Source organism: Ochotona curzoniae, unplaced genomic scaffold (genome assembly GCF_017591425.1).
Source record: "Ochotona curzoniae isolate NIBS_2020 unplaced genomic scaffold, NIBS_Ocur_1.0 contig_66, whole genome shotgun sequence".
NCBI classification, from domain to species: Eukaryota; Metazoa; Chordata; class Mammalia; order Lagomorpha; family Ochotonidae; genus Ochotona; species Ochotona curzoniae.
Window position 1 is genome coordinate 8583237 of NW_024466512.1, and position 16409 is coordinate 8599645.

The 16409-nt window shown below is 45.9% G+C and overlaps 1 protein-coding gene and 1 non-coding gene across 6 annotated transcripts in view; both read left to right on the forward strand.

Moving 5' to 3' along the window:
- The first annotated feature begins 1168 nt into the window (after positions 1-1168).
- Positions 1169-16409, forward strand: part of EIF3A (eukaryotic translation initiation factor 3 subunit A) — a 30258-nt gene continuing 15017 nt past the window's right edge. For 4 of the 5 annotated variants that reach the window (XM_040992030.1, XM_040992031.1, XM_040992029.1 and 1 more), the window contains exons 1-9: positions 1180-1357; positions 6282-6472; positions 6628-6764; positions 7063-7226; positions 8504-8703; positions 10085-10293; positions 11137-11308; positions 15236-15340; positions 16296-16394. In XM_040992030.1, the coding sequence (XP_040847964.1) occupies positions 1309-1357; positions 6282-6472; positions 6628-6764; positions 7063-7226; positions 8504-8703; positions 10085-10293; positions 11137-11308; positions 15236-15340; positions 16296-16394 (1326 nt within the window). In that variant the 5' untranslated portion in view covers positions 1180-1308. Of the gene's footprint in view, positions 1358-6281; positions 6473-6627; positions 6765-7062; positions 7227-8503; positions 8704-10084; positions 10294-11136; positions 11309-15235; positions 15341-16295; positions 16395-16409 lie in introns of all 5 variants that reach the window. The other variant, XM_040992028.1, reaches the window with a different exon arrangement.
- Positions 15453-15578, forward strand: LOC121164422. The gene has a single exon (XR_005885091.1). It is a non-coding gene; the product is annotated as a small nucleolar RNA SNORA19 (small nucleolar RNA).

Consider the following 16409-nt stretch of genomic DNA (forward strand, 5'->3'; position numbering starts at 1 on the left):
AATTTTCTAGCTCTTGTTTTTTGTAGTAGTAATCTCAGACAGAAGAGTTTAAGCATTTTAAAGGAAGAACTGAGATTTAATGTTTAAGGTCCTTGCCTTGAACACGCCAGGATCCCACATGGGCACCGGTTCTAATCCCAGCAGCTAGACTTCACTTCCAGCTGCCTGCTTGTGGCCTGGGAAAGCAGTTGAGGATGGCCCAAAGCCTTGGGACCCTGCACCCACGCGGGAGACCTGGAAAGTTCCTGGCTCCTGGCTTTAGACTGGCGTGGCACCAGCCGTTGCGGCCACTTAGGTAGTGAATGATCAGACAGAAGATCTTCCTCTCTGTACATCCGCCTTTCCAGTAAAATAAATAAGTCTTAAAAAAAAAAAAAAGAATTTGTGACTGAGTATTTTGGTCCACATTTGCATATCTTAAATTTTCTAATTTTATATTTAGATAAACAGAAAAACCGAGAGGTGGGTGTTTGCGCTACTGATTAAGGCAACAGGTGTCATCTCACAGTACCCAGCTAGTTCCCTGCACAAGACCCTGGGATGGGGCGGGCAGTGGGTAACTGGCCTCCCCTACATAGGGACCCTGGAATGAGTTCCTCCCAGTTTCAGCCAATGAGCTTGCAGACGGGAGAAAAAAAACTTTTTTGTGGGTGTTGTGGTTTCCTATTAACGTGGTATGCCTTCCTAAATTCGCTTATTGTACCTCTTCGCAGAAAAACTTTTCATACATATGCCTTAACGGTTCCCGGTCTCCCAGGCCTGCGCGCCGGGGACAGGCAGGCACTGATGCCCAGCGACGGGCGCCGCCAGCAGCAACACACCTGCTGCACGCACGGCCTTGAAAGCAACCCGGCATCCCAAGAACAGCCATGGGACCTCACGCACAAGCTGAGCACGAACCTGTGCAGACACCTGCCTTTCCCCGGAACTCATCAATCCTCCCCTGGCGCCTTGGCAATCCCCGTCCCTCAACGCCGCCCCGAGACGCCCGAGTGCGCAGCCCAAACACGCGCTCTCCGACGACGCCGTAACCCGCCACGTCAGCCGGCGTGCGCGGCGCCAGCGCGCCTGCGCGTGCCGAGGGGGCAGGGCGCGCGGCGACACCCGCCCCTACATCCGGGGCCTGGGCCGCGGCAGTGCCGCCGCGCGGGGATCACGTGGCCCCTTCCTTTCCGTCTCTGGCCGGCTGGGCGCGGGCGACTGCTGGCGAGGCGCGTGGGTCCTCGCGCTGGTTCCCCTCAGTCCCCTCTGCCGGCCCTGGCCATTGGGGAGTTGGCTGACCCCGGGTGAGCCGAGCCTGCCGCCAAGATGCCGGCCTACTTCCAGAGGCCGGAAAATGCGCTCAAACGCGCCAACGGTGAGTTGGGGAGGGATCGGGGCGCGCCGGCCGGGGCTGCCGGAGGCCTCGGAGTCCGAGGGCCCGGCCCCCTCCTCGCTGCTCGGCCGCCCGCCCGCGGCCGCCTTTCCGGCCCGTGGCTGGGCTCCGCGTCCCCTCCCAGGCCGACCGAGCGGGGGTGGGAGGCGCCCGGCCGGGAACCGTCGCCCCGGGGGCCCTTCTCTCTCCCGCCGCCCGCTGCTGCGTCTCAGCGGCTGCGATCCTGGGGTCCGGGCGGCCCCCGGTCCCCGCCCCCGGGCTGGCCTTCCACCCCGCGGGGCTTCCGCCTGCCTAGGCCCGGCTGCCGGGCCGCCATCTGGGAGTGCCGGGGAGGAGGAAACATGGCTCCCTCCCGGGGACAATGCACGCGAGCTTCTCGGCTCCACCTCCCGCCGGCCGCAGCCCGGCCGAGTGCCCTGGCCCCCTCTGCGCCCTCCCCTCCCTCGTCCCAGGCCGTGCGCCCAGGCTCTTCCCTGCGCAGGGCCGGCCTGGGCAGGGTCCACTCGGCCTCCGCCCGGCCACAGGGTTCACTCTGGGTCCTCTGACCCATTTCGTCGGCTTCCTTGTTTGCTCCTGGCATGGTTTAGGGGGGCAGTCCGAAAGGCGATTCCGAAGCTCAGGAAGTTGGAACGGAGTGAATATTGGAAAGGGATTTTGAATTCTCGCTTAAAGAGAACGAAACACTGAGAGAGAGGAGAGAGAATTTCCCAAGGTCACTCGGGGAATGAGTTGCTGCGCGAGGGCTGACCCAAGGTCTCAGTGTGCAGATGTGCGACTTTTCCACAAGTGCACGCATGGCGTGGTCGCTCGGGGCAGGGCTGGCGCGCCCAGGTCTCCGCAGGAGGCATTTATTACGTCGCATTACAAGGGTGCAGGGCGTTTTATGCGTCTATCTGGTCTTTAAAAGCGTTCTCGTTAAAGTGTTTTTTTTTTTTTTTTTTTCCTTTAAACGTATCCATGTTTAATCCGTATCTTGTTTTCACCTTTTGCTGGCCAGGTTGTAGGTGGATGTTGGAGTCCTACAGTGCATACGTGTTTGGGGAGGTTATCTTGTTAGCTTGCCTGAAATTTCATTTTGTGAAAAGCTTAGCTGAAGTCATTGGGCGAAATCGGTGCCAGTGATGCTCTGTCAGCTCCCCAGATGTGTTGGTCGCATCCTTTCTATTTTAAGCTAAAAGTAGCACTTCTGTGGAGGGCGAGGGACCGGTCTGGAGGATAGTTCCAAATTCTGAGGATGATAGTAACTATTAAAGCATGTGCACACGACATCCTACGTTTGATCAGTAATTGTAATCGAGTGCTAAGAACAGACAGCTTCAGGCACTGTTTTAGTTTATGAGAAAAAGTAAATTAAAGTAGAAACCCATTACAGCAAGCTATGCTTTAAAATTCCAGATTGTGGTACATAAAGTGGCCTCCTGAGCTGTCAGTAGGTATGTTTGTACCCCACCCCCACGCCGGCAGGCTGAAGCGCTGTGAATTTCAGTGGCCCAAATTATACAGGCTCAGGGTTGTTCCCTTCCTAATCCCTGCCTTTGGAATCTTCGTGTGGATTTAACACTTTAGTAACTTTTGAAAATTAGAATACATACAGGAAATCAAAATTTCTTTCAGTTTCTAAGTTGCAGTTGGCTTGATTCATGATGTGAAAGTTGGGGACAGCATCTGAGTGTGGAGTAGGATGAGGATAGTGTGGGTGTGAACCTGTGTCTGAGAAGGCAGCCTTCCCTTCCTGTGCTGCCTGTTGCCTGTGGTTTTAGGAATGAGCAGGCCAGCTGGCCCAGGGCTGCTAGGACACCTGGACCTGGACAGAGAAAGGCCACCTCAATCTTTAGGTCTAAGCATCTTATCTGTAACATTTGTAATGCCAGACATTCCAATTCACTGGCTTAGCTCAAAATGCAAATGCATTTGAGCACAGTAATTTTTCAGCCTAACCTGTCTGTATCAGAGGAATATTTTAAGAGAAAAGATTTATTTTACTACAAAGTCAGATATACAGAGAGGAGGAGAGACAGAGGAAAAACTTCCTTCCTATGATTCACTCCCCAGGTGACCTGCAGTGGTCGGTGCTGCGCCGATCCAAAGCCAGGAGCCAGGAGCTTCCTCCAGGTCTCCCACACAGGTGCAGGGTCCCAAGGCTTTGGGCTGTCCTCAACTGCTTTCCCAGGCCCCAAGCAGGGAACTGGAAGTGGAGCTGCTGGGATTAGAACCAGCGCCCATATGGGATCCTGGTGTGTTGAAAGTGAGGACTTGAGCAGCTAGGCCACTGCATGCCTGGCCTTTAATTTTTTATTTAAATTCAAAATCAGTGCGTTAAGACCAAGTTGTTGCTACTACAGGCACAACTGGGTAACATTATAGCTTTCCTGTTAGGTGTATTGTACAAGTAGACTTAAACCAAGGACTGACAGTAACTTTCATTATCTAGGAAGATACAGAGTTTCTGACAGGTGCCTGAAAGGTAAGCTCAAAATGCTTACTTTCCTAGGAATAGTTTATAAATGCTAGGTTTTGGTTTTAATATCTGTAAGATTAATGTAGACATCAACTGTGAAGGGTCTTGAAAAGCTCCCTCTCCTTTAACTCATTTAGAGAAGCAAAGTCCTCTTTGTAATAAGTTGGGATAGAATGGAAGATTCATCATTGAGTTCTATGAAAAAAATTTATCCCTATTCCAGTGGTTTTCTTTCATAAAGTTCCTTTTCCTAACCATTTTGTCTTTATTTGGTGAGAGGCAGGATGTCCGTTGTAAACTTTCTCCTGCATTTGCTTTGGTTTGAGACAGTTTCAAAGTGAAGAAATATGGAATTTGGGGACAAATGCTTGCCATGGCAGTGAAGTCCTGCTTGGGATGCACACAGCTTCTGATCCCAGCTCCCTGCTGATGAGTGGGCTGCAGTGGGTGGGTCCTTGCAGTTAAATCCCACGTGGTGCCCAGGAGCCTGCATTCAGCCTGGGTTAGCTCTGGACTGGTAACAGACATTTGGGGGAGTGAACCAAGGATGTTGGGGCCATTGGTTAGGCTTGCTCACTCCACCTTTCAAATAAAGCAGGGAGAGTTGGAATTGGAAGTTTTGATTGACTTTAAGAAGGAGAACACACTTTTTCTGTTTTTTAAACAAGACTCCCATTTAGAGTAAGAGATGGGGAAAGTGGGTTATTTGTAGACAGTTTTTATCCTGTCATCATTCTGCTAGCACTAGCTCATCAGTTTAATTTGATTTGTGTTATAAACTTGGTGATGCTTGTATATAGTAGTTTAATGTGTAAAATTTTAGTACTGTAAAAATGGGAGGCTAGTCATTTCAGTAGTGCTGCTGTGTTTTTTTTTACAATGTAAAGAATCGAACAAAGTATCAGCATCTCTTATGGGTGGTGGTTCTGGTTCCAACTGCTTCACTGCCCATCCAACTCTCTGCTTGTGGCTTGGGAAAGCAGTAGAAGATAACCCAAAGCCTTGGGACCCTGCACCCGTGCATGGAGACCTGGAAGAAACTCCAGGCTCCTGGCTTCAGATTGGCTCAGCTCCAGCCAATGTGGCCATCTAGGGAGTGGACCAGCAGATGGAAGATCTTTCTGTTTCTCCCTCTCTGTATATCTGACTTTCCAATACAAATAAATACATTAAAAAAAAAAATAGGTCTATTTCAAAATAGAATGGTGGAGAGAGAGAAAGCTTCCATCCTGTGCTTCATTCTCTAAATGGTTGTCCACAGCTGGGTCTGGGCTAGACCATGCCAAGAATCAGGAACTCCATCCGGGTCTCCCCTGTCAGTGGCACGAACTCTGGTGCTTGACCCTTTTGGTCTGTTTGCAGGTATATTTCGAGGTAGTTGGGTTGGTGTCATTTAGCTGGGGCATGTGGGTGTAGACCATCCCAAGCAGTGGCTTAAGCGTGCTGTGCTGTGGTACCAGCCCCTCATATTGATAAATGGTTTTTGAAGTACCTGCTGTTAGTCTCTAACTTCCTCATGTTTAGTAAATAAGCTTGGACAATCTGTTTATGGATTGGAAACTGGATAGTTACTCTGTACGTCTATCAGATCCTACATACTTACTGTAAAACAACATGGAAAGGCAGAAAACCCAGGTAAATCTGATAGTGAGGAACAAAGTTGGAGCACTAACCACCTGGTTTCAGCAACCTGGTTTCATAGGCTCTGTTAATCTACATAATAGAATACCTATAAATGGAATAATAGATTAAGACACTTTCTATAGAGCTGGTCCTATACAGGCACCCATATTGATTGCTCTACTTCCAACTTGGCTCCCTGTTAACGGCCTGGGAAATAGTGGAGGAGGCCCCAAATGCTCGGGCCCTGCATTCTGTGACAGAGCCTGGAGGATGCTCTTGGCTTCAGCCTAGCCCTACTCTTGCTGTTGCAGCTGATGGAAGACGCCCCTCCCCTGCTCTGTCCCTCTTTCTGCAACTCAGCGCTTCAAGTAAATAAACGCATCTTTTTAAAAAGAAAGCTCAGCAACAGACCCATCTGAGTGTGTATATATAGTCAGTTGATCTTGGCTGGCAGTGGCAGTCTCATGTTTTCTCCTGCCTTAGTGATGTGAACAGTCAACAGTTTCCTCAGCTAGATCTGGGTGACTGAAGGTAATTGGATTTTGAGATTTTCTTACTTCATGACTTAATTTTCTGGAACCTTTAAATCACAGTGGAATTGAGTAAAATTCAATTTTACTGTGGATAGTGTTTTGAGAGTAGCAATATTCACTGATTTATTTTGGATAATTTTGGCATAATTTTCAGAGTCAAAAATGTGACCCACAGAAAGTTGGTAATGAGTAGGAATTAAAGCAGCCAGTTGAAACAAGAGTCAGACTTTGGTGTTGTATATGTTGATTTTAATGATCCTGAATTTCAGAATTTCTTTTTTTTTTTTTCCAGAATTTCTTGAGGTTGGCAAAAAACAGCCTGCTTTGGATGTTCTTTATGATGTTATGAAAAGTAAGAAACACAGAACATGGCAAAAGATACACGAACCAATTATGCTGAAATACTTGGAACTCTGCGTGGACCTTCGCAAGAGCCACTTGGCTAAGGAAGGATTATACCAATATAAGAACATCTGTCAGCAGGTACGCGTGAGCCAGTTTATATCTTGAAGGGATGCTTTTAAAGTTTGTGGAAGAGTTTTCTTTTCAAAGTTAATGTACCTTATATCAAAATTTACTTTTGAAGCTTTGTCTAGTTTCATTGGGAAAACAGTTTGCCATTTGGTTTCTGTTATTAGGTGAACATTAAATCTTTGGAGGATGTTGTCAGGGCGTATTTGAAGCTGGCAGAGGAGAAAACCGAAGCTGCTAAGGAGGAGTCCCAGCAGATGGTGTTGGATATAGAAGATCTGGATAATATTCAAACCCCCGAGAGGTGTGTGGGCTGAACTCGAAAACGTTTCTGATGGTCATCACAACAATGCTTGCTTGCAGTCTGAAATGATGTAATACTCAAAGGTAGAGCAGTGTAGCTCTAAGAGAAAAGAGTGTACAATAATTAAAATGTTGTTTGGGACTTCCCACGGTAGGGAATGCTGAGCCTCTCACTGTGTAGAGTTGTAGGAGCAATTTTCACTGTTTTCAGATGATGACTTTTGATTTTGGTTTTGGATTTTAATCATGTGACGAAGTGGGAAATCATGTCTGGTTACCGGGTTTTCCTGTCTCTGCAGTGTTCTGCTGAGTGCTGTAAGTGGGGAAGACACTCAGGATCGGACTGACCGACTGCTTCTAACTCCCTGGGTTAAATTCCTGTGGGAATCGTACAGACAGTGTTTGGACCTCCTTCGAAACAACTCTAGAGTGGAACGCCTCTACCATGATATTGCCCAACAAGGTAAAATGGCAACATGCGATCTGAATAAATGATTCGAAAAGTTGATAACCCCTTCTGATTTGCAGACTAACCTTTTCTTTGTTAGTACTTAAAATCAACTAGTGTTGGACATTATTGGAATAAAATTGACATTTTAGTCTTAAGTAAGTGTTGCATTAGTAGCTAGTTTTACTAGTTCAGAACACTTCCACATGAAATGCACATGCAAAGACTTGAACATGGAGTTCTCCAGGTTGGAGGGAAAAAAAAGAAAAACTCTCCAGGTGACCGGGAAGAACTCCATTACTACAAATTCTTGGTAGGCTCTGTGCCTCTTGGGTGTCAAAGGTTTCTGCATTTAAAGAATTCTGTGAGTGTTGGTGGTTCCTTCCTTCCTTCCTTCCTTCCTTCCTTCCTTCCTTCCATCCATCCATCCATCCATCCATCCATCTATCCATGCATCTATTGCAGTAGAACTGAATACAAGATGCAGTTGTGAGGAACATGGACAATCCTAGTGTCAGTTGTTACTTTACATGTGCTTTGAGCCTTGGAGGGGCTGGGCTGGATGCATTTCCTGTGGAGAATTGGGGTCGCGGCTTGGTCCCTGGCTGCTGCTACACTGGGATGCTGCAGCGCATGCTGCAGTCTTACAGGGTGATCAGCATGTGTGAGTGCTTTTGGACTAGGAGTGCTTAGCTGGGGTATTGGAGCCTGTGTTTTTGTTTACATGGATTGCATATGAATTTTCACCCAACACAAGTAAACTTAGGCATTTTGATGATTAATTTTAATTTAAGATCTGTTGAATGACTTTTAAGAGCACAGTAATTCTAGAACAAGAATGTTAATATTGCGTGTGTGTCAGTCAGAAGTTACTGTACTTCGGTGATGGCCAAGCCGTTCACATACATGTGTATATACAGTTGCAGTTAGGTCTTTGCTAATCTCTAGTTTTAATTAGTGTAAGTGGCTTTCTTTGCCACTGTATCTCAGAAATATTTGTAGGATGTGAAGTGTTAGATCTGAATTCCAGTTTTCCGTTTGTAAGCTTCTGGAACTCCAGCAGAAGCTGGAACTAGGGCAGGACTGATGGCTTTATCTTTGGTTTTGTAGAGGTCAGTTAAAAGCCTAGTGAGGACATGGAGTAAGTGATGACACTTCATCAGTCACCTTCAAAAACTGGTGATGAATTTGGTGAATCTTGGTTAATATCTGATCTTAATATGTGAAGTAAAATAAAAACTTTAAGTTGACGGTAGAAGTTTCCTAATGTTTTTTGCTGTGTTTGTTTATAGCCTTCAAATTCTGCCTTCAGTATACTCGTAAGGCTGAATTCCGTAAGCTGTGTGACAATTTGAGAATGCATTTAGCACAAATCCAGCGCCACCATAACCAGAGCACAGCCATCAATCTGAATAACCCAGAGAGCCAGTCTATGCACCTGGAGACGCGGCTCGTGCAGCTGGACAGCGCCATCAGCATGGAGCTGTGGCAGGTAGGTTGGCATCGTAACAACAGTGTGTTAACTTACTGCTCTCTGTTCCCTAATGAGAATCATCTTAGTGTGCATTGGTTAATTCTAATAGGTAAATTGAGGAATTTAATGTTGTCTGATGGATTAAAAATACTTTTAGACAGGAAGCTTAGAGTATTTTTGTTTGCTTGCCTGTGAAATCTGGGCCAAATCTGTTCCAGTCCAGTTTCTGTCTTGTGCTGGTCCTAGCATGGTTCCTTGACTGTTGTCAGTGTGGGAATAGGTTAAGTTGCTATATGGACAGAGAAACGTGTTAACATCCCCAGGAGATTTTTCTGTTGTTGTTGTTGTTGTTAAAGATTTATTTACTTGAAAAATGTATGGAGAGGGAGAGATCTTCATTTGCTGGTTCACTTTCCTAATGGCTGGCCTAAACTGAAGCAGGTGCTTCTTTGGAATCTCCCACGTGAGTGCAGGGTCCCAAGCACTTGGAAATGAAAACAATTGACTTGCCTTTCGCTGCTGTGGGTCATTTACTGGGTATATCCTGTGCCGCTCTGCTGTGTGCTGAATGCCACACATTGGAGGTCTGGGGAGCTGAGAAATTTGCCTTCTCAGCCTGGCCTTTGTTTTAAGACTCTAGTTTAGGGGCTACCATTATGGGAGAGCAGCTGACTTCAGCGTTTCCTGGACATTGGTTTGTGTCCTAGCCACTCCACATCTAACCTTCCTGCTGTAGCCTGAGAACGCAGCAGAAGGTGGTCCCAGAACTTGGGACTGCCACCGTCGAGGGAGTAGGAAGAAGCCGTGGCTCTTGGCTTTGGCCTGGCCAACTGCAGGCTGTTGTCACTGTCTGGGGAATGAACCAGCAGGTGGAAAACAACTGTCTCTATATTTTTCTTTTTTAGTAAAAAAGAATACAGTTCAGACATTATTATGTAGCCTTAAAAACTTGAAGCCTTTTCATTTTCGGCAAAAATGTGTAGTTTAAACTAGAACAAGCCCAAATTTCAGAGTGTTTCAGCCCAATAAGAATTGATCTGATCTCTTTTTCTTGTCCTATAATGTGTTCTTTTTCCATTGGGATGCCCAGACTTGTAGAAAACAAGTCTTTACTGTTATTAAAAAATGGATAAAGGAATAAAAATTCATTGTTTTGTCACTGAGAAACAGCTTGTTTGTTCTGTGCTGCATCCTTCAATTTTTTTTTCTTTATAGTGCTCAAGTAGCATATTATGTAAATATTTTCCTTCCAGCATGCTCCGTGCAGTGTTTCCTAAAGAAATCTGAAGTTACATTTGCTGCATTTATTTTTAGGTGCTGTATATTTTGGGTTTTCATAGATGTGCAAGTTAGGTTTGCTTTGTAATGAAAGGACTGTAACCTATGCTGTTGATTTCAGGAAGCGTTCAAAGCTGTGGAAGATATTCATGGGCTATTCTCATTGTCTAAAAAGCCACCTAAACCTCAGTTAATGGCAAATTACTATAATAAAGTCTCAACTGTGTTCTGGAAATCTGGAAACGCTCTTTTTCATGCATCTACACTCCATCGTCTTTACCATCTGTCCAGAGAAATGAGGAAGAATCTTACACAAGAGGAGATGCAACGGTAAGGCTGCCATACAGCTGGGCAGTGGTAAAGTGAGAACTGGCTTGGTCCATGTCAGAATTTCTCAGCCTCCACACTGTGGACGTTTTGGTTGAATAGTTCTGTTATGTGGGAATTGTCCTGTACATTGGAGAATTTTTTTTTTCAAGATTTATTTATTTATTGGAAATTCAGATATACAGAGAGGAGGAGAGACAGAGAGGAAGATCTTCTGTCTGATGATTCACTCCCCAAGTGAGTGCAACGGCCGATGGTATGCCAATCCAAAGCCAGGATCCAGGAACTTCTTCCAGGTCTCCCACACGGGTGCAGTGTCCCAAGGCTTTGGGTCGTCCTCGACTGCTTTTCCAGGCCCCAAGCAGGGAGCTGGATGGGAAGTGGAGCCACCAGTATTAGAACCAGCATTCATACGGGATCCCGGCGTATTCAAGGCGCGTTCAAGGCGAGGACTTTAGCTGCTAGCTAGGCCATGCCTCCGGGCCTATGGAGAATGTTTTTGAAGCACCCTTCCCCTTTCCTGTTATAATTGTTCACTTATGGTATTTTAGTAACACCCTATCCCCCATTTATTTTACCTTGGTTGGTGAAGCTGCCGTAGTTTTATTTATGAAACTATGCCTTCTCTGCCATTTAGTCACAATCTTATCAAAAGCGATGTCAGTACCAGGTGGGTGGATAAAGTAGGATTCCACAAGTATTTGTTAAAGCAGAGCTTGTTTAATTCATCCCATGTCATGATAGAATAAGATTTGAAAGTTATTGTGATGTCCATATTCTGCCAGATTTTACCAGATGGTTAGAGTGCTTTTCTGCTTCCTGATGATTCCACTTTGTCCGTCACAGGATGTCTACCAGAGTCCTCCTGGCCACACTTTCCATCCCCATCACACCGGAGCGCACAGACATTGCTCGGCTTCTGGACATGGATGGTATCATAGTGGAGAAGCAGCGTCGCCTGGCAACACTGCTAGGTCTTCAAGCCCCACCGACTCGAATTGGCCTCATTAATGATATGGTTAGTGTGAGTTTCAGTAACTAACTTGCTCCACAGTTGCAGCAATTCATGATTAAATTGTGGAAGTGCTGTAGGGCGTTCGGGTGCGTTCTTCAGAACCCCTGACGGAAGTCAGCTTTGTGTTTAGTTGAGATGAGTGAGCACACTGGGGTTCAGTTAGTGTGACTTGAAGCAGAGCTTGGACTGACTGAACACGGTAGAGCACTCAGTGCCCAGGGTCATGGGTCATGGGTCATGGCTGATGGCTGATTAGGTGGCAGTCATAGGAAATGTGGTAAGGTCAGGACAGCAGATCAGAAATCTAGGTCAATTTTGGTTGCCTAAACTATTCTGACTTGTCTTAAACTCTTGTGTTACTAGAGGAGTGATTTTTGTTTTTTAAATAATCTTACTTAGTTGATTAGGGTACAAAGTGTCAAGGGCTACAGGAAAGTGGGTAAGAACATTGTTTCCACACTAATATCATCATTTTTCCCCCTCTATCTGGAGTAAGAGGAGAAACAAAGGGAAAAGCCCCACCCAGCCTCCCTCTAATCCCAGATCTCCAATGTGATGCGTGCTCTGAGGGTCCTGCTCAAGCAGTTTTGATAGCTCAACAGTTCGGAATTGCTGCCAATCTCGCCGTTCCAAGCGATGAAATCTATTCAGAATCCACTGGCTGACATAGTCTCTTCATGGTTGGGGTTCTGATATCAGTAGTTCAGTTGGAGGGATCTCCAAAGAAACTTTGTCTGAGGTGATCCCAGCCCTGATTCTTGTGTGTGCTTGCCACTACAGGGGCCGGCACATTCCGTTGCCCCAATCAGCTTGTGCACATGCTGGTGGTTGCAACTGCTGGGTCAGTTCTGTTTCCAGCCCTGTCTTACACGTGAACCAATGGGTGTTGCAGTCCATCCTGATCCTGCCCACTCCATACTGGTTGCCCTCACACAAACCAGTGGGAGTTGCAGCCTAGTTGGGGTGACTCCCCAATTGCCCCCACCAGTCCTGCCCCCACCCTGGTTCCGATGCATGCCAGTGTGTACCACAGGCTTGTTCAGTTTGTCCCACATCTCATTTAGCTCTTGTACATGTCAATGGGCATTGTAGCCAAGTTCAACTCAACCAACCCTACTATACAACCCACACACATACCGGCAGGTGCCTTTCTGTCTAGCCACCCCTGCCCCTGTCCTGGTTTTTGTGCTTTCCAGTGGGAGTGGTAACCCAAGAGGGAGGTGTCCACTATCTTCCTCTTAGGTCACTCACAAGGAGTAGTTTTTTTTTTTTTTTTTTAAAGATTTATTTTTATTATTTTGTTATTGGAAAGGCGGATATACAGAGAGGAGAGACAGAGAGGAAGATCTTCCATCCGATGATTCACTCCCCAAGTGAGCGCAACGGGTTGATACTACGCCAATCCGAAGCCAGGAGCCTCTTCCGGGTCTCCCACGCGGGTGCAGGTTCCCAAAGCTTTGGGCCGTCCTCGACTGCTTTCCCAGGCCACAAGCAGGGAGCTGGAAGGGAAGCGGGGCTGCCGGGATTAGAACCGGCGCCCATATGGGATCCCGGGTGTGCAAGGCAAGGACCTTTAACCACTTGCGCCACCGCGCCGGGCCCAAGGAGTAGTTTTAATCAGATTTATATACCGAAATGAAATTAGGTATAGGATACAGTTGTACTTTGCCCATGAATATGAAAGCCAGCAGATGTTTGAGTCCCTTACATGTGATGGTGTTATATTTGCATATAATGTACTTGTTGCCTTGTATATTGCATAACTAGTAATACAAAGTAAGTTATATTGTTTAGGGAATACAGGCAGGATAAAGACATCTAATATTTGATACAACACAATTTCTTTTTTCCAAATATATTGTCTGTGTTTGGTTAGCCAAACATTTATGCTCCATTAGCTTCAAAGGTGGACCCTGCCTTGTGCATCTTCACAGTGTGATTCCGTGGAGCCTTGTGGCATGTCTGCTCTGCGCCTGGCCAAGACATTCCACACACAACATGTCTCCCTGGCAAGCTGAAGTTCTCGGGCTTCACACTGACACTGCTTACTAGTACCGCAGTTCCTTCCAGCACATTGCTTTGAGGTGGGGGAAAACGGTACAGGTGCTGGAGACAAGGATTGTGGAGATAATTTGGGTATAGACCATTACATGTCCTTACTTTGTGAATGGAGCAGTTAAAGAAATGCCAGAAAAATACAGCACGTGCAGCTTTGTTTGGTGCTGTGTAAATGACTAATCAGGAAGCAAGTCCAGTCACTGATGGCCTTACTTTCTGGAAGAATCAATTTTGATAACAACTAGTAGGTTTTCTAGATAACAGCATTTTTCTTTTGTAACATTATCTCTTGATAATAGCAGTGTAATTTCCTTTGTTTCAAGTTTCTGGGGGAGGGGTAGGGGAAACATATAAAAGAATTTCTCCACTTTATCTCTGTGTTGTAGCCTGCTGCAATTGTCTGTGAAGTACAGTGTCTGGTCAGAATCTATGTCAAAGAAGGACTAAGTGTCAAAGCAATTGCATTATTAGAAGGAAGTTTTATTGACAGATTGTTAGCGTTTGGCCAGCAGCCATGACATGAAGATTTGGAGCCCTGTGGTGCTTATGAAGGGCAGAAATTTGGAGAAGGGCACTGGGTGGTGTCTGGGGAGTAAATAACTGCCCGACGGTATTAATGTGAATGCTGTCATATGCTGTCATGTGTCTCAGGTCAGGACCTGGACTTGCTCATCATGCAGGTGAATTGCTGAGAGCGGAGTTGGCTGCATTATTTCAGGAAAAGACTGCGTAGAGTGTGATTTTTAAATTGAAAATCCACTTACTAATTTTAGTGTGAAGAGTATTAATAATAGCCTGTCATTCCGTATGAGCTAATGGAATGTATGCCCTGTCTAGCTGTGGTGGACGGAGGATGCTTCTGAGGGAGAGCTAGTCGGGTATTTTAGGAAATCGGCTGTGCACCCAATCTGCGTTGGTGCTAGACTTGGCTGGGAGTGCCTGAGTGCGGCTGCCCACTGCTAGCAGGTGCATCAGCCAGTTTACCTGGTCTGCTCCTGTGTTTTCAAGTCTTGCTCTGGCTTAGCATTTATTCTGCTTGCCTTATTTCCCAGCATGGAACATATTCCAGTGTGAAAGAGAAGATGGAATTTTGTATAATAGGCTATTCTTAGAGTTCTATGAAATTATAATAGTCTTGTTTTCTTTGTAAAAAAGAACTTGTGATTGGCTTTGTTGTAGAGAAATTGAGTTCTATTGAAATGAAATATTCATTTAATGATCTGTAAATGTGGTTGGGTGAACTCTCACAGGGTTTTTGCTAAACATGCCACTCTTTTATCAGCCATTGTTCTGATGATAAACCACAGCTTGGTTTTATTTGTGTGGTTCACATAAAATGTCAAGTTTATGCAAAGGGAACGATGTGCAGTTTTTCACCTTATGTTTGTGAGATCTGTACTTGTTTTCTGAATGCGTCCCCTGACCACCATTCACCTCGAGCATGCTGTCATCTCCATATCCACACGGGTTTTAGGGCTGCCCTTGACAGTGTGTGTGTGAACTGGCATATATGGTCTGTACCTCAACTATGTGCATGTAATGGATGCACATTGTTCTGTGTATTTTGAATGTTTGGTAGTTTTCTTTAACATGAAATTCAAATGCTTGTCCTGTGTCCAGGGAATAAATGGCAAGATGTAAGTTCTGTGTGTTCTTTGTATAATTTCAGTTTGCAAAAATATTCAGAATGAGGTTGGGTGAATGTTTTGCTGTAGAGGACTGTTGCATGAACACCACTTTCCTCTTAGTGAACATTTAAGAATTGAGAGGAGGTAGTCTTTCCAGAGGTGGAATTCTGTAGTTTCTTAGAGTTCAGGAGCTCGCTTGAGAAGCTTCCTTTATCACATGTCGTCTTTGTTTTTGCCCACTTAGGTCAGATTCAACGTGCTGCAGTATGTTGTTCCAGAAGTGAAAGACCTTTACAATTGGCTTGAAGTGGAATTTAACCCGCTGAAGCTCTGTGAGAGAGTCACGAAGGTGAGCTGCCATATTCAGAGTTGGGGTGTGCTGCTCTGGCCAGCCCGAGTGCAGGGCTGGGTTGTATTTATGGTTCCTGAGGAAGAAGCAGTGTCACATGTGTTTGAATTCAGTGCACATTTCATCCTTTTTTCTTGGTGTCAAGAAAAAAGATATTTCTGATGTGCTAAACAAACATTGGAGGAAAATTAGCAGCATGACTGATTTAGCCATTGCTGTCAGTCACCTTCAGACAAATATCAGGAACTTTGTGGCACATATTTTACTTTTTGACATTTGTAATTTTTTTTTTAAGACTTATTCATTTTTAAATCAGAAAGCAAAGTTACGGAAAGAGAGACAATCTGCCTGCTGGTTTATACCCCAAATGGCCACAAGGGTCTGGAGACAGGAATTTCTTCTGGCTCCCATATGGGTTCAGGAGTGCCAAGGATTCTAGCCAAACTTTTCTAGGCTGTAAGCAGGGAGCTCAGTTGGAAGTAGAGCAGCTGGGACTAGAGCCAGAGCCCATATGGGGTGCTGGTACTCCTTATCTTACTGCACCGTCGGACTAGCCCTGGTGATCAGTTTGTGTAAAACAAATTGAAAGGGCAAGACTGTGGTGCAGCATGTTAGGCTGCTGTTGAGACACCTGTCTTACTGTGGAGTCTCCCCTCTGCTTCCAGTCCAGCATCCTCCTGCTCATGTGCTCCCTGGGAGGCAGCAGCCGATGAATTGAGTAGTTAGGTTCCTGCCACCCACCTGGAGACCCAAGTGGAGTTTGAGCTTTCAGCTTTGGCCTGGCCCAGCCCCATTAGTTGTAGGCATTTGAGGAGTAAGCCAGCAGATGGAAGATTTCTGTCTTTTCATGCTCTGCCTTTTCTACAAGCATAAATAATGAGCTTGAGAAAGCTTTTGCCTTTTTGACATTATCTGTTTGCAGAATGTAACCTTGTCAATTCAATGGCCTTTGTAGGTTCTGAACTGGGTGCGGGAGCAACCTGAGAAGGAGCCAGAGTTGCAGCAGTATGTGCCGCAACTGCAAAGCAACACCATCCTTCGCCTCCTGCAGCAGGTGAGGGCGTGGGGT